The sequence below is a fragment of the Arachis duranensis genome, chromosome 3 (genome assembly GCF_000817695.3).
Source record: "Arachis duranensis cultivar V14167 chromosome 3, aradu.V14167.gnm2.J7QH, whole genome shotgun sequence".
NCBI classification, from domain to species: Eukaryota; Viridiplantae; Streptophyta; class Magnoliopsida; order Fabales; family Fabaceae; genus Arachis; species Arachis duranensis.
This window is the reverse complement of record NC_029774.3, coordinates 135,052,955-135,077,120: the sequence shown is the minus strand read 5'-3', so window position 1 is coordinate 135,077,120 and position 24,166 is coordinate 135,052,955. Positions and strand designations below refer to the sequence as shown.

The following is a 24,166-nucleotide window of genomic DNA, read 5'->3' as shown; positions in this document are numbered from 1 at the left end:
TTAGTTTAAGTAAATACAAATAAAATATATTGAATGTTCAATTCACTAGGTATGCAGATGGTTATTTTAATTTTTAATTGGATGATTGTTTTGTTCCATTACTCAACCAAATGCATTTCATGAACACCCATTTGAACATTAAAATCTTGGCCATCAGCTAACCTATTGAAGCAGCGATTAGGGAGAGTGCGACCCCAATGATAATGTCTGCCGTGCCAACCAGCGAGTCAGCGACAAATGTAGGAAGGACTGCAGCAATAGTTTCTTCGTTGATCAGGAGGCGCCGATGACAATGGATGGTGAGCGAAGCAGAGTCGGCGAGGAAGAGTATGGAGGCATCGTTCGTTTCTAGTGTGGTGGAGATCGACCCTGAGGAGGGGCCTGGTTGACGATCCCGCGACAGTGAGGAGGAGACCTATGCAACTTCGGTTTCTGGTGGGGGAGAGAGTGATGTCGGCAAATGGGGTGGTTGATGAAGCGGTGACGGCGTGATGAACCCAAGAGGCGACGATGATGTCCGGTAAAGAAAAAATAAAAGGGCTAGTTGACGAAGAGATGACGACAAAAAATTTGAAAAAAAAAGATGTTGATTTGACAAATTAAATTATAAAAGATGGTTAAAATTTTAGAATAAGTGAATGAAATTTTTTATTTAAATAATTTAAGTCGTACTTTTTTTAACTTTTATTGAATTAAATTTTCACTCCATTATTTATACTATTCATAATTTTCATTATTTATCTAGCGAAACTGTAATTTTTATCATCAGCGGCATGCATGAGGACGTTTTAAGAGAACGAAATAAACAAATTAAATTAAAATACTACCAACGGGATACTAGTAGCTACAGTAATTAAAAATTTAAAATGAAAATGATATAAGGAAGAATTTTTATTTAAATAAGCATTTATTATATGCTACAGTATATCTGTCGTTAGCTGCTGTGACTTGTGAGAATTTTCTACACAAATAAAAGAAAGTTGATAATTTTCTTCAATTTTTTCCATCTCGTGGAATAATATTCTTGTTTTGTAATTATGGACCATTAACGACGTTACATCAAAGTAATTATAATTAATGCACGGTTGAGAATGGACCTACAGATTTTGTTGTTTTGCATGAATCTTAAACTATACTTAGCTGTGGGTGTGGCCCAAACTTGTCCATATGCAGAATTAATTGAAGGCCATCTTAAGCACTAAGGAAAACAAAATTATATGAGAGAATTCCGAGTACTGCTCACCACCACAGAATGATAAATGAAACTAATTATTAAACAAATTCATTAATTAATGTGGTCAAACTTATTCATATACAATATGTCTGATGTATTCCAAATGTTGGGAGGAAAATAAAAATATTTTTGGCTTGTTTTTTTATTTCTAAATCAAATGGAAATCAGATCTTATGTTTATTGAAGTGTTATTAAAAAACTATGGTACGCCGATGTCATATGATTTTTTTAGCACATCAAATCTCATGTTTAGAACGTTTCATTATTAAAAAAAATTCAAGATTCAACAGAAGAATTTATTATTTTTAATTGTTATTTTATTTTTTTTAATTTAGTAATTTAATAAAATAGTTTTAATTTATATTTTTAAACATTATTTGTTAATTACTAAATTAAAAATAATAAATTCTGTTAATTCCTTAATATTTTAAAAAAAATATTAATCAGATTGATCTAAAGCTACAATATACTAATTAAAAAGCCGAAGCAACGAATCCAAAATAAGTTCTTAATAAACAAATAATTTAAATTTTTAATAATAAAAGTTGAAACGTAATAAAACTTGATTATATTCTTCTAACATCAGATACAATCATTTTCTTCAAGCACAGTCTTTTGATATATATACCAAATGTAATAGTGAGAGTGAAATGTTGTAAATAAAATTATTGGGATCATCACATATGAATCAATAATCATTAATGAACGGTAGATCAGATCATATCATAGCTAAGTTGGGCACATATGCATCTCAACAAGGAAGTCAATCAAAATGCATCAAGGATCGGAAATCATAATATAAATTTCATATTCTTGTTGAGTAATTATTTCTGAGAAATAATAATGACTGACTAGAGAAAACGAATTAATATATGAGTTCTTCAATGATGAAAATTTCAACAGAAATGGACTCAACGGCAAGTATAACGGAGGAGAACGAATCTTTTCAATTTTTTCAATTGATATTGTAAATGTTATAATATAATTAAAATCAATTAGTATTATTTAGTATAGGAATATTTATTATAAAATATTACGTCTTTATTATTACAATTCTCTTAATATCTATAAATACATTTTTATATTGTATCATTCCAAACAACTTGAATACACGAAATAATACACAAATTCTGTTTTTAATTTAGTCTCTTGTTTCTAACAGTAAATTATAATCTTATAATTTATTCTTTAAATAAGATTAAAGAGAGAAAAAACATTTTAATTCATAATATCATATATGAAAATTCATCAAAACATGAGAAAATTTAAATAAATGACAGATATAAAAATTAAATATTAAATAGATTCTAACTAACTTGGAAGTAGTTATTGTTTTGGGTACCATGGAAACTTAAAATTTTTTGGATCCTTGGATAGATGTAAATAATTAAGTAAAAGGCATAAATATTAATAAGGTGTGTAAATTGGAGATAAGATTGAAGTGGTGGGAGTACACTGATGTGTTGAACCAATGAAAGTAGAGACATGTGATACATCTATCTATGTCGTCTTTCTGTATGCATACATACTCCTCCAACCGTGTGAAACACATTGCATACATATTAATTAGCAGTCAAAAAAGGAGTATTAGTGTGCAATTGGAAAAGCTACATGCTTCTTTAATTTACATCACTAATCTTACTTTTTAGCAACCTCATCATCATATCATATCATATATATATTATATCTGTTCACACTCCTGTACTAGCTACTTAATTAGTTTGAACGTTACTACGGATATACACATGCTTCGAAGAGAGTGGTATATATAGTTTTGTCTTGGTTGGAATTAATTAGGACTGGTGGTGGCGGTTTAGATGGGCTTGCATGGATTATTAAAATGGTGGGACGTGATGAGTGGAAGGGTTTTGATTATTGCTTTTTTTCTCCTTGTTTCTTCTCCTTCTTCGTCTGCACCACCATCATCCAATGAAACAAAAGGGTTTCATCATGATCCACAATCATCATTTTACAAACACAAATGGCCGGTACGGTAACTACTATTATTAAATTGTATAGAATTAATGCATAATAATAATTTGTTGTGTTGATATGTATGTATCAGGGGATGGAAATTGGGTGGAGAATAGTAGTAGGGAGCATAATAGGGTTCCTTGGATCAGCATTTGGTACAGTGGGAGGTGTCGGTGGGGGTGGCATCTTTGTTCCCATGCTAACCCTTATTATTGGATTTGATGCTAAATCAGCCACAGCTATATCCAAATGTAAGCAACCATCTATCTATCTCAAATATCATAATTAATTAACATCTATTATGCCCTTCATCATTCATTTCTTCTTCTTCAATAATTCAGTACTTCTACCTACCTACCTAGGTTGCTTAGTGAGAATTTTTAAATAAAAAGGACAATTTTTTGTATTAACATTATCTTAATCTTCTTCTTTGCCTCATTAAGACTGATAAGTACATAACTACATATGCTACATGCTGGTAAACAATTCTAGTCTCCTAACTAAGCGGCAGTTAGATAGGTTCGAAAGTGAATTTTGTTTTTTACTTTGAAAACTTACAGAATTAATGTTTAGTATAATTGTTAAAATTAATTTCTGATTCTTTTAAAATTATTTAAAGTATTTATGAAAAAATAAAAAAAATTGTCTTTTCTTTTATATTTTAATTTTTTTTAAAAACATTAATTAAATTATTTATTTAAATTGATCCTAATAATGCATTTATTTTTTTTCGCTTTTTATATATTAATCCTCTTATCTCTTACTTAGGGCTAGTGTAGTAATAGTATTCTAACAATAACAAAAATTGTGAAAACTCAGGTGAAATCGACTTCATATGAAGTTGACATCTCAGAGCCGTTAGATGAAAATTTAGTCAAATCAGTCAAATCATCTAACGATTTTTAAGTATAACTTCACGTAAAATTGACTACACCTGATTTTCCACACAAAAAAAAGTTCATTTTCCGATCTCCAATAAAGTCATCCCACAAAAGGTATGGACTAGTGAGGCACTCTCAAAAATTATATTTTTATTTTTTTTAACCAACAATGCTAATTTATAAAAATAATTATCTTACGTATATATGAAAAAATTAATTAATAATAAAATTAATTATTCGTATAAAATATATACATTAAAATATAAAATATAAAATATAAAATATAAATTAAAAATATATAAAACAATACATATAATTACACATAGTGACTAATTTTTTGTATGTATTTCATTATAAAAATTTAGGAGAATATATAATAGTTGAAATAAATAATAATTTGCTGTTCTCGTTTTTCTTATTATTTTCAAGAATTTAATTTAATTTAAACCTTACTTCTACACCACTAAAATGAACCATTAACATTAATTATATGGAAAAAAAATTTGAAGTACAAGTGTTTACGTAATTAAACTTTTTTCCCTTCTTAACAAATCAAGTACCACTACTATACAAATTAAACTTTTAATTTTACAGGATAATTAAGCATTCTCTTTATCCCAAAAAATTGAAAAATAACTATACGTATGTTAATTTGTTGTATATATGTTCACCATGTATATATAATTTCAACGACATAAATTAACATTATTGATTAATTAGTAATTAATAGACGAGCACATACATGCATGCATGGTCTACTTTTTTTTTATCATGATATGCTGATTAATCCCTTTGATTAACTTAATTAATATATGTATATTCATGGTGATGAAGGCATGATTACTGGTGGAGCAGGAGCAACAGTTTTCTACAATCTAAGGCAAAGACATCCAACACTTGATTTGCCTGTGATTGATTATGATTTAGCACTTCTTTTCCAACCAATGTTGATGCTTGGAATCAGTATTGGAGTTGCTTTCAATGTCACTTTCCCTGATTGGATGCTAACTACTTTGTTGATTATAGTTTTCATAGGTAATTAATTAATTAACAATTTCATTATTAATTATGAACATCTATATATCTTCCATGATAATAATTCTAGTAGTCTTGAATTATTATTTCATTGATGAAACAGGCATTTCAACTAATGCATTTCTAAAGGGTGTTGATACATGGAAAAAAGAAACCCGTCTTAAGCAGGTTTAATTTTTTTTCTTAAGAAACTTAGATCATCCTTTTATATTATTGAATCATTTTACTAATTTGCACTTGATGCTCTGGTTTAGTTTAATGCATTATTATTCTTGTTATGATTCCAGGAGGCTAAGCAGAAATCACAACTGAATGGTAAGTAATTAAGTTGGTCTGGTATTTATTCTGTCGTTAATATATAAAAACGATTTATCAATATATATGGAACAACGAGATTAATTAAGCTAATTAATTCTGTGTCTAATCAGATATTGGGAGGGCTGAAAATGCTGCAAATGATCCTCAAACAGGAGTAGGCTCGGTCAATGAAAATCTCACTAACAACATTAATAAACAATCTAAGAAAAAGGTAGTAAGAAAATGAAGCTATGAGCGAGGTTGTTGCTTGCTTCATTCCACGCATGCATGTTTAGTACAATTTGTATTCTTCTTTTGCAGGTTTCCGTTATAGAGAACGTTTATTGGAGGGAGCTTGGACTTCTTGTCTCTGTGTGGATCATGATTCTTGCATTAGAGATAGGAAAAGTAAGATATTATTGAATTCTTAATTAACTTGTGTAGATAGAAGATTGATCTCTGTTGATTATATATTAATGCTAATATGATGATGTGCCTTTATTGTGAAACAGAACTATACAACAAATTGCTCAGTGTTATATTGGGCATTGAATATACTGCAGGTAATAGAATTTTCTTTCTAGAAGAGTAGAGTGACAATAATTGAATCCTCAAGGATTTTGACCTCGAGCTAATTAACCCTTAAAGAAAAAAAATTTACTAATTAAATTTTTCGCGATAGTAAATGCTGAACATGTATGTTCTTCCATTCATAGATAGTACAAAACAAAATAAAATTGTCTATATATTTTATTATCTATAGTGGTGTGTTCTGATGCTGCCACATGAGTATGACAACCATGTAGTTTTAGATAATAAAACTTCATTATTTTTTGAGGCTTTATATAACTTTTATCAACTGTTCTTTATTTACTATGAATCCTATTAGAAACAAGTGGAGTTTTACTCCAAAAATTATTATCTACACGATGATTTTTTATAAAATAGACACGTCACAATAGTTAATACTATATATAAGCACCATCATTAAGTTTTACATGATGAATTGATAGAAAGACATAATATCCATCGTTTGCTATCTTGAAAGATCAAATTGGTATTTTTTTTACTTCAGTAGGACTAATTAATCCGAAGCCAAAATTTTCATGAACCTAATTGTCACTTTACTCTTCTTTCTCTAAACATGAACAAATGGTTAATGTTGATGAATGTGATGGTGATTAATTTGACTTGGTCCATGTCCCTTAAGGTGCCGATAACAGTAGGAGTGAGTTCATATGAGGCAGTACTTCTATACAAAGGGAAGAAAGGAATAGCCTCAAAGGGAGACAAAGAGACACATTGGAGAGTGCATCAGATAATTCTATACATGGCTTGTGGCATTCTTGCTGGCATAATTGGTGGCTTGCTTGGCCTTGGTGGTGGTTTCATCTTGGGTCCACTCTTCCTTGGCCTTGGAATTCCACCTCAGGTAAACTAAACACTATGTTTTATCTGTTTTGGAACTCACTCTGATGATTATGCATGTGGAATATAATATTAATTTCCCATGATGATGATGATGATGAAGGTGGCAAGTGCTACATCCACTTTTGCAATGACATTCTCAGCATCTATGTCTGTGGTCGAATATTACCTTCTTAAACGTTTTCCTGTTCCTTATGGTAAGTGTCGCGGAATATAATTGGAAAATAACTCGCTTACACCCCCTAAAGAAGAGATAATCATATATATGGTTGAGCTTGTTATTTATGTTTGCATGGCAGCTCTGTATTTTGTAGCTGTAGCAACTGTTGCTGCACTTATTGGACAACATTTGGTGAGAAAGCTCATTGCATTTCTAGGGAGAGCATCTCTTATTATTTTCATCCTATCACTTACAGTTTTTGTCAGTGCAATATCATTAGGTAAGTCTATTATTATTGTAATTAATATGCTTTAGTTTATATCAAAATATACAAATTATTATTCTAAATAAATAAACTACATGTGCAGGTGGAGTAGGCATAGCAAACCTGATTCACAATATTGAACAAAAGAAGTACATGGGATTCGGAAACCTTTGCACTCTAAGGGTTAGAAATTAGAAAAGAAAAATTAAACTTCAATGTCTCTGATCTTGGACTGCAGTGCTCTTTGCTAGTTAGTGTTGTTAGGGATTGAATCAATAATCAAACTTCCTTTTTGTGTTTGCTCTCTTTTCTCTTCTCAGTTTGATCATATTGTAACACATATAAAGGACAATGCTATATAATATTAATGTATTGTATATTTAGGTATACTAAGGTAATCTAATGGTATAAATTTGAATTAAAAAAAATAGAATTAGATTTAAACCACTAGATTACCTTAGTGTTTGATGTACTAGTTCAATCTGGTACATGTAAAATGTTGCTTTTTTTTGGCCTTGATGTAAAATGATGCTTAAATCATCATGACATTCGAGATTTTATTTAAATAATACAAAAAAAAAAAAATCTTCAACAGGTCAATCATGTTGTGGTCCTTATTTTATTTTCCTGCTCTAAAGGATTGTTTACATTGTTTTTTCTTTTTTGGTTTTGTTATCCAATTATGGTAATGAAAGTGGCTAGACGATACATTAACCAGTGAATTGGGTCTACGCAGATGATAGACTCTGAGCTAGATTCACGAAATTACTTAATTTGATCATCGAAATTTCAATTTCCCCATAGTAATAATCTTCCAGATTGAGTTCCGGGCTCCGCCTCCTCACTCCTGACTCCTCCGCCGCTGTGGCCGCAGCACCACCATCTCCAGAAAACAAAACTCCGGTTATAAAGCAAACAAATACTTCAAACACGCATGCTTACAGCACTATGCATTTTCAAGATTCATCTTTGAATCATTACTGGCCTGTAGTACCGCCAACGCCCTTAGATTCTAACAATAACAATTCAGTTTTATTGGCCAATACTTTACCATTACCGCCACCGCCATAGCCACCACAAGAGAAGCCACCTCAGCAACCTGAAGAAGATCTTGTTACAGCACTGGCAACCACCACGAGCACCACCACAGAAATGGTGAGCTCTTGCTTCGGAATCTACGCAACGCTGCCAATCGTTCCTCATAGCCAGAAAGTCCTTTCCGCCTTCCAAGTCTTCAACGGAATCAATATTAAACGGAAATGCCGAGCTCCTGTTATAATTATATTGCTTTCAAATTAAATGAGTCAATATTAAACGATGTTAGGCTGGCTCCAAATTTGTAAAAATATATTCAGTTAATTCTAATATATTTTACATAAAATTTAATTATAAAATTAAAAATAATATAGGTACTTAATTAAAAGAAAAAAATATAAAAATTTAATTATAAATTTTATAATTTTATAAATTTATATAAATCAACAGAATAATTAAATTTACAATATTTCATATTTTTACTTGTTAAATGTTCCGGATCCGATTCTCGAATCCCGAATCAAAGCAATAACAACTCGGTCAAACGGGTCGGGCCACTAATATAGCTCAGACCGGCCTAGTAACTTCAAATAATTTCTAACTGAACATTCTAATTCAAATACTTCCTTATCTTAGTCCACAAGATAAAGATAAGATAACGACACAAACTATATAAAGGAAGGTTCCCTCAGGTATGGTACACATTTCTAACCCCTTCCTATACCTCTCAGATCCATTTTGACTTGAGTATTGGAAGTGTCTTTACAGGTACCACCCCCGCCGCTCCAAGAAAATCTGATCCCGTCACCACCCAAGGCCGGCGAGTCCCTGATCTATCTCACAACCCGTACCAGCAACTTCCAGTACAATCGCGCCATCTGTGGGGACTTGCCAAGCCTTGGGGACATGACGGAATAATTCGATGAGCGATCCTCAAACCTTCACCATGAGTCAGACCTACCCAACTCGATGGACGAGTCATGGAATGACATCCCCCCGCCGACCCATGGGAGGATATCCAGTGTTGTACACTGCCAGCCGACTCCTAACAAGCAGCAACCAAAAAAAGGCAATCACCAACTCAATAAAACCAGAGCAATCAACGGCCTAGGAGAGAAAGTGATCCAAAGTATCCAAGAGCTCTATTAAAGGGTACAAATCCTTGAAAGCCGGGTCACTTCCAAGGAACGATACCAGCCAGAACATACAAGTCAAGCGACCTCCAGAAGCCGTTCACGGCGAGAAACCCATAAAGAAAGGTTTCCCGAACGACGACATGGGAAACGGTGGGACCGCAGTGTTTTCCGAGAGCCAGAGCATCGACACAACGACGACGGTATAAGGCACCAGCGGGACTCCAAACGAACAAGGAGCGAGCACATGATAATGAGAGCCACCCCATTCACCGAGAGAATTCTAAATGCCAAGCTACCGAAGGGTTTCTACAAGGCAACCGACATGAAATACAACGGGATGAAGGACCCACAAGAAAATCTCATGGCCTTTGAGGCCAGGATGAACTTAGAATTCTCGGTAACCCTAGTCGGCCCCGCAATCAAATAGTTCAATGCTCTCCCCAATTACTCGATAGGCAATTTCAACGACGTCTCAAAAAAATTTATGGTACAGTTTACTACCAGGATTACAAAAGCGAAGCACCGGATCAACCTGGTCGGAGTCATGTAAAAGCAAGACAAACCCACAAGAAAATACCTCGACAAGTTCAATGATGAGTGCTTAACAGTGGACAAGCTGAGCTTACAAACTCCATAGCCAGCCTCTGCCTAACCAACAGACTCATGAATGAAGATTTTCGAAAGCATCTCATCACCAAACCAGTCTAGATTAGGCATGAAATCCAGAACGTTGCAAGGAAAAACATAAATGACGAAGAGATAAGCTAAGTCGTAGTAGCCAATAAACGGTAGCACGATAATACGGCACCTCGAAGTAATCCACCATCCAAAGACAACCCAAAGTAGCACTACAAATCCACTGGTCCCAACCAACCACCCATGGTGGGGAAGTTTACGAACTACACCCCTACCAGCCCCGATCACGAAGATCACGGAGCGAAAGAAGGCACGATACACTAACTTAGCTTGGCCGAAAAGATCGCAGTCCCTGAAAAACTCATCAGTCTGGGTAGCAGGTGATGGTCGATAAAGCCGGAAGCATCAAAGGAGCGGTCCGTGACACAAGGAGCGGCCACTCCTGTGCTAACCCCCTCACAACCAGCGCCTTCAACCCGCTTGCAGTCTCGGGAATCGGGATCTCCCTGAGGTCATCATCCTTGATGACCCCCTATTGGATGATCTCCTGTGAAACTATTTGTGAACTGGGGATTGAGGTTGCTAGAGGAGTTGACTGAGAGGGCCCCTCAACCCCAGCTTCCAGAGTGTCCACGAAAGCAACCTTTAAACGCTGCAGAATTGCCAATCCGTCAGCCATGCCAACTACAAAAGCGAAGAAAATAGGAGAATTAACAAGTTATAAGATCGAAAGACAGATACATAAAACTAAAAAATAAACAAAAAAGACATACCACTATAAGACCTACCCACCTCGGGATCCCCCATCACGTCGTGAGGATTCAAAGGTCGGTCCCCGAAAAATGCCAACAAGACGTCGCCAATTTTCCTATTTTTGGAAGGCAGCCCCTCATAGGTCACTCTCATCATATAAGAATCCCTGGCCTCAAAGTTTTAATACGGGCAAATCTAGCGCTCCTCTTCAGGCAAAAGCCAAAAGGGATGATAACCCTTGACGGGACAAACCTTGAAATTCTCTGTCTTGAAACCATAAATGAATCTTTAAACAAGTCGAAGAGTCGGCAGTTCATTTGGGCTTGGAAAGAGATGTGTCCTTTCCTATGTTTTTCCTCCTTATGCGGAATGGTCAACAAGAAGAAAAATAAGAAGACTTTGACCTGAGCCAGAAACACTAAAAAGTCACAAACCAGCTCAAAGGTCTAAATAGCCGCCCAGCTAATCGGAAGTAGTTGAGACGGTGCTGCCAAAACCCGGTTCAAGAAAGCCATCTGGAATTTAGAAAAGCGTAGCTGACTCCCGAACTTAGTAAACAAAGGTTTGTGCACCCAAATCCAGTCCGGGACACGAGGGGAGTGCAAGCTGAGATAGCAAACCCTCTCATTTTCATCGGCAATCACTAACTCGTACTGTCCTACTGCCTCACCACATAACACGGCCCCTTTATCACGGAGCCTCTGGAGGTCCCCCTCATCCAATTGAGAGGGCGTGCCCGAAACGTCGACGTTACCCAATGGTAACGATTTGGCACACCCTTGCCAGGAAGATAGGACCCGAGTTTCCCTGAATTTCCCTCCGTCTCACCATACCTATATCCAAATAGGATTTTTCACTGTCAACCCACTACCCAGAAATGCAAAAATACAGAAAATTCCTAAACCGTACTAAAACTACAATCAAAGCATCCTACAAAGATCCTTAAAACTACACTAAGCACAATACACCAATCAACATTTTCCCATTGATAAACACAGAAACAGTAAACAAAACAAAAATGCAGAAGCAAAATATAGCAATTAGAGTGACAGAACACACCAACTTGGTTCTCAGAAAGCGAGTGAAAGAAACGAAGCAACAATGAGCAAAGAGGCACAACACGAGAAGCCCAGCGAACGTTCAAGTGGAGCACGATACCAAAGAAATTTGCAGAGAGTGTTTTTTAGAAAGTGAAAGAATGAAGAAGGAGAAAAAGCAGTTGCAAATAAATAAAACCCTCCAGTGTTTCAAAAAAAAAACGAAAGTGTGGAGGGCAAAAAGGAAAAAAAAAGAAAGGAAAACTTCTCTCCTCCCACTAAGCGTCATTATGACACCTTGGGAATCGCAACAGACGAAAACCCTTAGAAGAAATGCGATGACTAAGCAAACCAGGCATGCGCGAACCCTCAATCTTAGCCGTAAAACACGAGACCTCATCATTCCGTTTCCGATAAACATGAGAAACTTTAGGACCTAAAGAGCGGTCCCTAAAACGGTTGAAAACTCGGCCCGGTTCTCTGATCTCGGCCAAGACAACTCGGACAGCACTCCATGCTAGACTCACGACAAGACGAATCCTTACAAGCAACGAGATTGAGCAAGCACACTCTCTTGCTCGGGGACAATTGTTCCAGATCCGATTCTCGGATCCCAAATCGGAGCAGTTACAACTCGGTTACACGAGCCGGGCCACCAATACGGCCCAGACCGACCTAGTGGTCACAAATTCCTAACTAAACATTCAAATTCAAATATTTTCTTATTTTAGTCCACAAGATAAAAATAAGATAACGACACAAACTATATAAAAGGAGTCAGAGGCTCCCTTAGGTACGTTACACATTCCTTACTCCCTCCTGTACCTTTTAAATTCATTCTGACTTGAGCGTCGAATTGTCATTGTAAATACCAACTCCCGTTGCTTTAAGAAGATTGGATTTCGTTATCACAAAAAATCGGCGAGTTCCTGATCTATCTCATAATCCGTACTAATAACTTTCAGTACACTAATCTATCCGCTCATTAAAATAGAAGATTACCTATTGTTTTTTTTTGTTATTTTATTTTTTACAAACTGTTTTCAAAACTCTGACCTTTTATGATGACGATACCATTTTTTGATATATGACAATTATATAAGGATTTATTATGGAATGTACACAGCTTTTCGCTTATAGAAACTAACTAATAAGGTCATCTTAGGTTGCTTGTGTTTATGGGAACATCATATGAAGATTCAAAGCTAATTTGAGATAAGCCTCAATGTAGTCCCTGAAGTTGTACTCGAGCCTCAAAGTAGTCCCTGAACTTAAAAGTTCCTCAGAGTCATCCCCGAACTTGCACTCCGGGACTCAAAGTGGTCCTTCCGACCATTTCAGCACACGTGGCGCAACCGAAAAGCTTAGCTGGCAGCGTCGTTGACACCTGGGACTCACAGAAACGACGTCGTTTTGGCTGTGGCGCCAAAATGACATGAAACGACGTCGTTTCACGCTCACTACGTCCCTCCCTCAACGTTTCCATAACGTTTTGTCTCCCTCCTCTCTACACACAAAACAAACACAACACAGAGTGTGGTTTCTTCTTCTCCCTCCGTCAATCTCCAATGGCGCATGTGCTCCTCCATTAACCGGACCGATTTCAGTGGAAGACGTTGGCTCTGGAGCATCGCTGCTTTCCTCTCCTTCATACACAAAGTTGGGCAACCTTGTTTCTCTGAAAGAGGTAAGCCAAAAATGAAGAAAAAATGTGGTTCCTCTGTTTTTTGATGTTGTTGTTCATCTAATATTCACAAAGTTCAGGCCTTTTTTCGATTGTAATTGGTGGGTATGAACGCCTCTGTTCTTTTCTCTGTGTTAGGGTTTGATCACTACTGGCTTTCGTAGTGGTTTGGCCAAGCAAAATTGTAGAGTAGGAGTGTTTCTTGTGTTTTGATGATATGAAAACGTGTTCTCTATGTGTTAGGGTTTATTGCTCTTAGTGGAGGAGTTTCCAAACTGTTAATGTGTTTGAGGAGAATAACTCTGATCAATGTATTTGTTTAACAGAGTTTGCATGATCATAGTAGAAGTAAAGATTTTTAGGGAGTTTAAATTTTTTGTAACTCTGATAATGGATTCTGAACTTGACTGATTAGTGAGAGTGATAATGAAAATTATAGAAGAGAAAATTCATGAATGGTTTTAAATGATGATAAGCCATTATCTGAAGTTTAGCTGAAATGTGCTTCTATGCTTTATGTGCTTCATTTAAATATTTTTCTCTTGGAATACACAATTATTATTTAACTATTTTTCTCTTGGAATACACAATTATGATACTGGTTAGCTTTTCATAGAAGACTTTTGGAAACTTTTTTTTTTGCCAAAAAGTTTCCAATGACTACACTTTTTCTAATAGAAAAAAAAGGTCCTAATGTATATTATTACTATTTTTGAATGTCTTGAAGGCGTGAGGAAGCATTGCCTATATTCAAGAGGAGACTCTTAGGTGCCTTGCTGGAGTTTTCTACTCAAGAATTGCAGGTTCAGGTACATTGGTTTTTGTCAATGATCTTCTTTTCAAACATTTTATTTATGGCATGTAGGCACAATTGTATCCTTTTGTCTTCTGATTCTATTTTCCTCATCAATCATTTTGGTTCCGAATGTCCATGCTTATCCAAAAATAAATAGCTTCACTCATAGTTAAGCACACCTAGTTAGTGTTTGAAAATGGTTCTTGTGATACAAATATAGTCAGCACTTATATAATATCAGCTCCATTATCAAATATCTCTAGAGTTCTATTAAAAATGTCAAAAATACTCTGATAAATTGATAATAAGCTATGAGTTAGCCTCATATGATCGCATGACTTAAAGCTAGCACCTCCATTAGGAAAGAACCTGGTGAAAGCATGAGAGTCCATTTTAACTATGTAAAACTAAGTAAACATTTATCACTAACACTAGAATATGTGGCGATTGGCACTTTCAATACTCATAATTTTCACCTTACAATTTTCAGTCGAATTTTTTAAACCAAAAAATTTATTCCACAATAATTAGAAATTAGGTCAATAATAGTAGTTGATTGTCTTTAATGACCAAGGTTAACTTTTTGAACTTTGATATAGCAGGGTTTGAATTGCCTTGTTAATTTATATCAATTCTACACTTGTACCTATCTGGTTTAGAATTTTGCAACCTCCATATTAAGTTGGGCATTGTATCATTCCTAAGTCATCCCTCTTATTGTGATTTTTTAGCTAAAAATGGTGAGTTTAAGTATATAGTTTCAACATAGAAACCACTAAAAATATGCAAAAGTAATCATAAAATTAGTGTATGAATTTTTCTTTTTGATTTCCATTTCTGGAAGCATGCCGCTTTATACACCAATATATGCAAAAGTAATCATAAAATTAGTGTATGCCATTTTATAATAATATACATTATTCTATTCTATGAGTAGTGTTAGGAGTGGTTGGTTTATCTTGTGTGTGTGCTCTTTTGTGTGTCATAGTTGTTGTAGTTTAAAGTGTAATTATTGTGATTTGATAAAATCATGTGATTCGTAGACATTATCCAAAGAATGGATAATGAATTAAAGGTTTTTTGTTTTTTGTTTTTTGGTTTTGGGTTAAGTTTGTACAGACTATCTAAAAAAAATTAATTTTGTAAATATTGGCTGCTAAGCCTTTGGAATATTTTTCTGAAATTCCACGGGTTTGTTCAGATAGATTCTACAAGTAATTTCTTATCAAAATAATTATTCTACTTTGGCAACTGCTTAGGTTTTGGCAACCCTTTTCTTAATAAAGTAATGCTACAATTGTGCATCCATTCTAATGGTTATGGCATCTAAAATATTATTTTGCTGCCCCCGTTATTTTTGGTTTTGGGTTTATATATTTTTTCAATGTAGTTAGCCAAGTGTGAGCCTGAATAACAAGGCTAACTGAACTGAGATTTGGAAAACTTTTTTGTTTTTATATATATTTTTAATACATCTTGTTTAAGGCATATCTATTAGTATTTTAAATTTAAACATTAAAATATGAATTGTAAATTTTATGTCTTTTAGAAATAAAAAACATGAAAAGCACAACATAATAATAGGTGTTGGAACAAAGACAAAAAATGTATTATTCATTATCCATTCATTATCCATTCTTTGGGTGTGATCAATTAATTTTTTTTTGTAAATATTGGCAGATGGGTGATCCGTTAATTACGATTATATTTCACCATGGAGGGTCGTTTATCACAGAGGCCGATGGGAGTATGTCTTACAACGGTGGAGAGACTTGTGAGTTGCCGGATATTGATACAGACACGCTGGATGTATTCTTCGTCCGAGACTATCACAAGAAAATTGGGTATGACAAGGTTAGCCAAAGTTGGTGGCTGGTGCCTAATCGGCCTATGCAAACTGGTTTAAGAGCAATAGCAGATGATAATGAGCTGATGGAGATGTGTTACCTGGCTCAGCAGAACAAGGGGGTTATTCATGTGTACTACGAACATGGAGTATCTGAGCCTGTGTATATTGAGGAAGCAGAACCAGTGGTTTCTGGCAAGGAGCTGATGCTGATACCAACCATTATCCCCACCCCAAAACTCACCACCAATGCCACAGTTGAACCAATTCCCAGCACAACACCATGCAATCCAACTTCTGAACCAAAGAATACTACTGAATCCACAAAACCAAAGGAGCCACATACCTCATTGGCTGCTAGTAACCGAAACAAAGCAGGAAAAATTTCCCCCCAACCCACTGCAAGTCTTGGACCTAAGCCCAATCCACCACCAAAAAGAATGGCCCAACCCAGTAAAAGCAAGCCCAAAATCCCACCAAAAAAGTGCCCCAACCCACAACAATTCTGAAATCTTGGTCCAAAGGAAAAGAAACAAAGAAGACTAAAACAAAGAGAGGCTGTAAGAATGTAAAAATAGCAGCAACAGCATGTGGAAGGAGGCCACTGACAAGAGCTGCTGCTACTGGAAATATTGCAAGAACAACTGGTAAAGGAAAACAGCCCAAGACAGCCTTTGTTGCTTTGTCTAGTTCAGAGGGATCCTCAGACAGCCATGACAGTGACGATAGTGCAGAGGATGAAGCATATAGGCCTGGTGGTGATGAAGTGTCCAGTGAAGAAGACTTGCCTCCGGATAGGTCAGCAGTAAAGAGTAATGTGAAATTGAGAAGTAAGCCAGGAAAGAAACTTATAAAAGGAAAGAAGTATGTTATGGTTGAAGATGATGGTCCTGTTTGTGCAGACTCAGATTCTGAGGATGATGAAATCATTTTTGGACCGATTCCTAAGTTTGGATCATCAGTTGCTCCTTATCATGATGTGCAGGATGATCCTTATAATGACTCTGATGGTGGAGACTCATGGCACTCGGAAGAAATGAAGACTCCTCCAAACTCTGAGGATGAGTTGGAGGAAGTTGATTCAGATGATGTATTCCCTGCATTTAGAGAAGGAGGGAGGTTTGGAGAGCTTAGGCTAGAGGTTGGAATGACTTTCACTACAAAAATGGAGTTCAAAGAGGCTGTGCGTGAATATTGCATACAAGAGGGTAGAAGGATTTGGTTTAAGAAGAATGATAACGTGAGGATGAGAGCTGTGTGTAAGGATGCGAGTTGTGGCTGGCTTGTGTATGCCTCTAACAATACTGAGAACAACTGCTGGCAGATCAAGACATTCATGGATGACCACACCTGTGCAAGAGAGACCAAAAACAGACTAGCTAATAGGAAGTGGCTAGCCTGCAAATTGGTGAAAAAACTAAGAAAATATCCAAATCTGAGACACTCCGAGGCTGCACAATATTTTAAGACTAAATGTGATCTGGAACTAAACAAGTCTTCACTAACCAGGGCCTTAGGAGATGCTAGATCTGTTGTGTACGGTGATGCAGCTGCCCAATATGGCATGGTGAGAGATTATGGGCTGACACTACTAAAGAGCAATCCAGGATCCACTGTCACAGTTGGGGTTATACCTCAGCCCAACCCTGATGATGATCCAATTTTCGAGAAGATGTATGTCTGTTTGGAGGGATGTAAAAAAGGATTTCTGGCTGGTTGCAGACCCCTCATAGGCTTGGATGGGGCTTTTCTGAAGACCCGGCATGGTAGTCAGATATTGTCTGCAATTGGCCAAGACGCAAACAATCATATATATGTTATTGCCTATGCAATTGTCCCTGTTGAGAACACTGAAAACTGGAGATGGTTCTTGGAATTACTCCATCAAGACCTGGGGGATTATAAGAAGAACAAGCTCTGTTTTATCTCAGATATGCAGAAGGTATGCAATATTTATAGGTTGTCACTTAAAATGATGTTTACACACTGGGCTGCTGATTATATATGCTGAATTAATCTATTGTGACTTAAAATGATGTTTATACACTGGTTGTGACTTAATAGTTCTTAGTTATAACAAGTCACTTGTTGTTACTTATTATTTACCTATTGGGTGTGTTTCAACATGATGATAATAACACATGGCTGCTGTCTATAGTTGCTGAATTAATCTATTGTGACTTATTTATACAGTGGTTGTGACTTAAGAATTCCAAGTTATTTAGTGTCAACCTATCTATTGTAGTTATCTATCTGATGTTAATACACTGGGCTGCTGTCTATATATGCAGAATTAACCCTGGACTGATTATATGCTGCATAATGTTCTGTCAATCTGTTGTTACTCATTTATCCTGTTCTACATAATGTTCTGTAATAGTGCTGTGTAGGGACTAGTTTGATGTCACTTACATAAGTGCAGGGACTAGTTTGATGTCACTTGAACAAGTCTAGGGACTATTTTGATGTCACTTATATAACTGTAGGGACAGATTTGCTGCCCGATAACAACTATCTGACCCCTTCTTTGGTATCTGAAACAGGGCCTTATAAATGCAGTTAAGGAGGTTTTTCCAGATGTGCATCACAGATTCTGTGTTTGGCATCTGTGGAAGAACTTCAACAAGCAATGGAAGGATCTCCAGCTTAGAGGGCTACTTTGGGATTGTGCAAGGTGTACTAGCCAAGATGGCTTTCTTGAGATCATCAAAAAGATTGAAAGGGTAAATAAGGAAGCCTGGGAGTATTTGAACAAGTGGCCTAGAGACTCTTGGAGCCGGGCATTCTTCAGTAATGCACCTAAAATAGATAACATCTGCAACAATGCCTGTGAAGTCTTCAACTCCAGGATCAAAGATGCTAGAGCTAAGCCTATTATCACACTCTTGGAAGAAGTCAAAATGTATGCAATGAGATCGATAGCTAGGAACAAGGTGAAGCTGAATTCGAACACTGGAGTTCTACCTCCTATACAACGCAGCAGGTTAGAAAAGATACGGAAGGAATCAAAAAATTGGGTCCCGATGTGGTCTGGTGACGCAGATTATGAGAAGTTCGAAGTACATGGCTGGCCGACCAACATGGTTGTGGACTTGGGAAAGAGGCTCTGCACATGTGGTTTCTGGCAATTGAGTGGTACTATTTTTTAAATTCATTGTCTTAGTCTTATTATCATTATCAACCTTTGTTGTAGGCTTACTGTTGTTGTCTTCGTTGTTGTGTGAATGTTGTTTAGGGATGCCATGTGTGCATGCGTGTGCTGCACTGGCAAGGGCTGGTAAGAGACCGGAGGACTACTGTCACCAGTGGTTGACCATGGAAGCATATAACAACACATATGCCTTTCATATCAATCCAATTCCAGGTCAAGCACTATGGGAGAAGTCACCATATAACAGACCACAAGCACCAAAATTTAGAAACAAGCCCGGACCACTCAAGAAAAAAAGAAGAAAAGATGCTGATGAGGAGCCAAGTGGGAGTAAGAAGTTAAAGACAAAGATGAAAAGAATATATAAAAAAGGTCGATGTCGTTGTTGTGGTGAAGCAGAACACACGAGAAGGAACTGTCCAAAGAGGGCTGCTGCCGAAGAGGCTGTTGCAGCTGCAGAAGCTGCTGCTGCAGAGGCTGCCGCTGCACAACCCACTGCTGCTAATGGTGGTGAAGGTCAGGCCAACTCTGCTGCCCCTGTCCCAGAAGCCCCAACCGAAATCAATCTTGACCAAAGTCAACCACCCTCGGAAGCAACTGATGACTCTCAACAGGTTCATGAGCTTATATGATTTTAAATTTATCATACTCACATCCTTACCTAGTTTACTAACTATGTTACATTTCTTGGCTGATAGGTTCTACCCTCACCTGTTAGGCCGCCAAAGCTCCCTTTAAAAAGAAAGTTAGCCAAGGGTTGTGAAAAACCAGCTTCAGGAAGTAGCAATCCACCAGTAACCACCCCACCTGCTGCTACCCCACCAGGAAGTAGTCATACATCAATGAATCTCCCACCTAACCCTATGCAAGGTGCAACACAGGGAACTACTACAAGGCTTGCAAATTTCATATTTGTGCCCAATCCTGGATTCAAGGCACCCAGACACAAAAAATGAAGATTAGAATGATTATGTTTACGGAAAGCAGGCTGTTTTTTTGTATCTATTTTGCTGATGTTATTTACAATGCCTAAAAACATTGTCCCAGTGTTGGGGATTTTAGGGAAAGCAGGCTATTTTTTTGTATCTATTTTGCTGATGTTGTTTACAATGCCTAAAACATTGTCCCAGTGTTGGGGATTTTAGGGAAAGCAGGCTATTTTTTTGTATCTATTTTGCGATGTTGTTTACAATGCCTAAAATATTGTCCCAGTGTTGGGGATTTTAGGGAAAGCAGGCTGTTTTTTTGTATCTATTTTGCTGGTGTTTTGGCTCTATAATGCCTTTTTTGAATCAAACATTACCAATATGAATATGAATTATGAATTATGATTTTATTCAATTGAGTTTCTCAGCCTTTTCTTTATATATTATCATCTGTTACAAATCTAAGACTAGTTCAAGTGCTGTCCATTTCTATTTCATTGAAAAGAAGTCCAGGAACAGAAGTATGCATATAATCAAACACCTTAATTTTCATTTCTTTCAAACAAAAGGATAGGAACAACTACATGAACAAGGAATGCATATAACATGCATGTCATTTGTTTTTTGCTAGACACAGTTGACCCTGCTCTCTATCCAGCTTTAATACAAGAACACCAATTACAATCAGCAGCATGAACACAAACATCAAAATTCCCCCCATTTTTAGAACCCTAAATTCAGCTTCTAATTTACCAAATTTCCAAGCCATCTTCATCTTCCATTCTTCATCATCAACTGAATGTCTTGTTCTATCATCACATGGCATGGCATCTTCCAAAACTTTATCAACCCACAAAAACAATCCACACCATTTCTTCCCAATGGTCTGCACATCAAAGAAAATTCAATCAGCAAAATTTATATCCTCCAATACAGCATCAACAACAACAACACTTACATTGTAGTTTGGGCAACCCAAGAACGGTCTCCCTGGATTAGAATCCGTCCCTGACCACCGGAGCACCGGTCTCGACCCGCAGGCACACCATTCTGGCAAACGAACTTCTCTATTTCTGTTCATTCTCCTCATGATGCTTCCAAATGATCGTGGGTTGTTCGAACTCCCAGCTGCATTGCTCGTGGTAGCCATAATCGGCGGGTTTCAGAGAGGGAGAAGAGAAGAACACAGCACCAACGAGAAGAGAGCAGAGTGAACAATGTGGCCTTCAAATTTGGGGATTAGGGTTTTAACTAACCCTGAGGGACCAAATTGAGTCGGAAGAGTTTACTCTGCCACATCAGCTAGCCGTTGTGAGTCCCACGTGTCACCAACGCTGCCAGCTAAGCTTTCCGGTTGCGCCACGTGTACTGAAATTGCCGGAAGGACAACTTTGAGTCCCAGAGTGCAAGTTCGGGGATGACTCTGAGGAACTTTTAAGTTCAGGGACTACTTTGAGGCTCGAGTGCAACTTCAGGGACTACATTGAGGCTTATCTCAAGCTAATTTTCCTCAGCGATTTACCTTTTAAGGAAAATGTTGTAAGGCACATCACACAACACAGCACAAGGAACCTCCAAACTTCAGCGGAGTTGTCCTAAAACTTTATTTATTTCGATGGAGAATTTTCGGATAAATTTAATACAGAGTTTGAGTTTCTTTACTTCTAAGGAGTTTGTGGTTCTATTGGACAATAGTACAATTAGAGAAAATTGATAAGATCTAACATTTTTAATAGAAAAAGAATTTATTGAATCAATTAGTATCAATTTAAATACAAAATAAAATCTAATTTTTAATATTTTTCAATATTAAAGAAAGATACATATTTTATATTTACAAGAATATATTAACTTAATACTCAAGATGGATTTTGAACTTTAATCTCGATTTAATTTGACCTCTCAATTTTCAATCAATCTAATTTGTAGCCTAAAATTCTAAGGCACGACTCAAGTTAGTTATTTCGTCCATTTTCGTCATTGAAAAAATGACGTAGCACAATTAGTTGACACTTAGTTCATCTTCTCACTAGTTCTAAAGTACATCCCCGACATCCTAATCTTTTGCACTCTCGGTATTTCACAAATGGCTGGGAGCTCACTACTCAACCCCAAACACCACCACAGCATCAGAGATCACCTTAGCGACTCGTCCCACCTCCGTTCACCGCCAACGCATGCTCGCTATCGTCGCCCTGCCTCTTGCCAAATCCTCCGCGTCGTGTGCTCGCGTGTCGCGCTCTCTCCTACGTATGTGATCGACTAATCGTGCTTTTGCCGAGGAGTGTTCAAGGCCTCGAGTTGTGCTTCCTAGTTCCTGTAGCGTGTCGCCGTCGTCCGCTAGCACCCTACCCAACGCCTTATTTGCTTGCCAAAATCATCTCTATCCTCCATCTCTGCTTGCCTCAGCTGCTCATATCTTGCCGCGTTTCCGTTCGCCGGTGAGTGTTTGAACTGTGTGTGGTTATTATTGTTTATTGTCTGTGGGTGTTGCTGTCTGCACTGTACTATTTGATTTAACCGCTACAATAATAGTCAACAGATAATCTCTCCTTTATTTTCAAGTATTCTAATATTTTATATTAATTTTTAATAATTAATTTATTGATATCATTTCTATTAATTGTATTATTTATTGATTTATGAATATGATTAAAATATAATAAAAAAGTATTTAAGTGAAGATTTTGGGAAGTTTATATTGAAGATCAATAAAAAACACTAAAATTTCATTGTTAGAACTTGATTTAACATATTCAACAAGTTCAACTAGATGAATTAAAAGTAAATCATATGTTGTATGACCATTACTCTAACATGCTAGAAAATTGAGGATTTTTTGTGAATAAGTTGGAGGAGGTGAGAGAAATGGGCTCAAGTTAAGCATGTTGCAATTTCCATTATAGTCCACGGGACTTCAATTTTGTGGAGAGTGCTATTATATATGCACATAAATTAAATTCACAAATTAAAAAAGTAATAAATTAATCGGAAGAAAAAAGAGAGTAATCTAATTGAAGACGACATTTTGAAAAAGGTTTGAGACGAATTACGTTATCTTTTTAATGATAAAAAAATAAATAAATAATTTAAGCTATGCTTTAAATTTTAGAAGTCATTTTTGAGTGTAGCTCCTGGATATATACCATAATGAATTCCATTACATCCGCTTGATATGAATTTGGATATGATTAATGAGAAATGAGATTAGTACTATATAATATAGTAGTATTAAGTATTATCCTGACCTTATCTTTATCCTGAATCCAAATGTGAATTCTCTCTCTCTCTCTCTCTCTCTCTCACACACACACACACACACACAATCATTGTCTGCTCCTTTTTATTCAGCGGTGTGGCCCAATCATCATCAGCACGATCTTCCTCTGCAACTCACTCTCTCTTCCCCATTCTGCCACCATCCCCAAAAGTGCCAAAACTGTGTTGTTGGTTGCTTTGTTTCTTCTTCTTCTGATTACAAGTGGCTTCTCCCCATTCAGTTACATTAACATAACCAATTTATTTGCCTTTTTGGTCCCAACCCACCAAGCTCTTTGTGCCCTGCAGTTGCCTCCTTCAAGAAGGAAAAAAAAAAGGTAACTTTTTTGTTACTAGTACTTGACTTAAATTGGGCTTCCTTTGATTTCACTGTTTATGAATTTCGCAATGCCAAAGTTTGAGCCTTTTTAGTGTTTTGTTTTCTGGGTTTGATCAAGTTGATCAGGAATTATTTATTTTATTTTCATTTTTTCTTGGTGGAATTTCTCTGCTTTGAGAGTATCATTGAGTGCAGCAGTTATGGTGGTTGATCACTCAACTTTCTCTTCTGGGATTTTTGCAGTTATGGTATTCTCAAGTTTCTTAATTGCTCGAAGTCTTGGTTTCTTGTGTT

At 36.4% G+C, this 24,166-nt stretch overlaps 2 protein-coding genes across 3 annotated transcripts in view; both read left to right on the top strand.

Moving 5' to 3' along the window:
- Positions 1-2,818: 2,818 nt before the first annotated feature.
- On the top strand, positions 2,819-7,578 carry LOC107482192 (sulfite exporter TauE/SafE family protein 3). Its single transcript, XM_052259646.1, has 12 exons — positions 2,819-3,222; positions 3,300-3,459; positions 4,924-5,124; positions 5,228-5,292; positions 5,412-5,439; positions 5,553-5,653; positions 5,743-5,829; positions 5,934-5,984; positions 6,632-6,853; positions 6,953-7,046; positions 7,149-7,289; positions 7,378-7,578. Exons 1-12 carry the CDS (start codon positions 3,052-3,054, stop codon positions 7,467-7,469), a joined length of 1,413 nt encoding a protein of 470 aa, XP_052115606.1. The 5' UTR covers positions 2,819-3,051; the 3' UTR covers positions 7,470-7,578.
- A 15,936-nt stretch (positions 7,579-23,514) lies between these two features.
- LOC107482194 (protein MEI2-like 3) overlaps positions 23,515-24,166 on the top strand; it is a 5,021-nt gene continuing 4,369 nt past the window's right edge. The window contains exon 1 of one of the 2 annotated variants that reach the window (XM_052259010.1): positions 23,515-23,870. The gene's annotated coding sequence lies outside the window, so the exon portion shown is untranslated. The remainder of the gene's footprint in view (positions 23,871-24,166) is intronic. The other variant, XM_052259011.1, reaches the window with a different exon arrangement.

Bases quoted from the DNA above. Each gene is read 5' to 3' on its own strand.
- LOC107482192 (XM_052259646.1), top strand. From the start codon at position 3,052: ATGGGCTTGCATGGATTATTAAAATGGTGGGACGTGATGAGTGGAAGG. The intron at 3,223-3,299 runs GTACGGTAACTA...TGTATGTATCAG, and splicing joins TTTACAAACACAAATGGCCG to GGGATGGAAATTGGGTGGAG. The intron at 5,440-5,552 runs GTAAGTAATTAA...GTGTCTAATCAG, and splicing joins GCAGAAATCACAACTGAATG to ATATTGGGAGGGCTGAAAAT.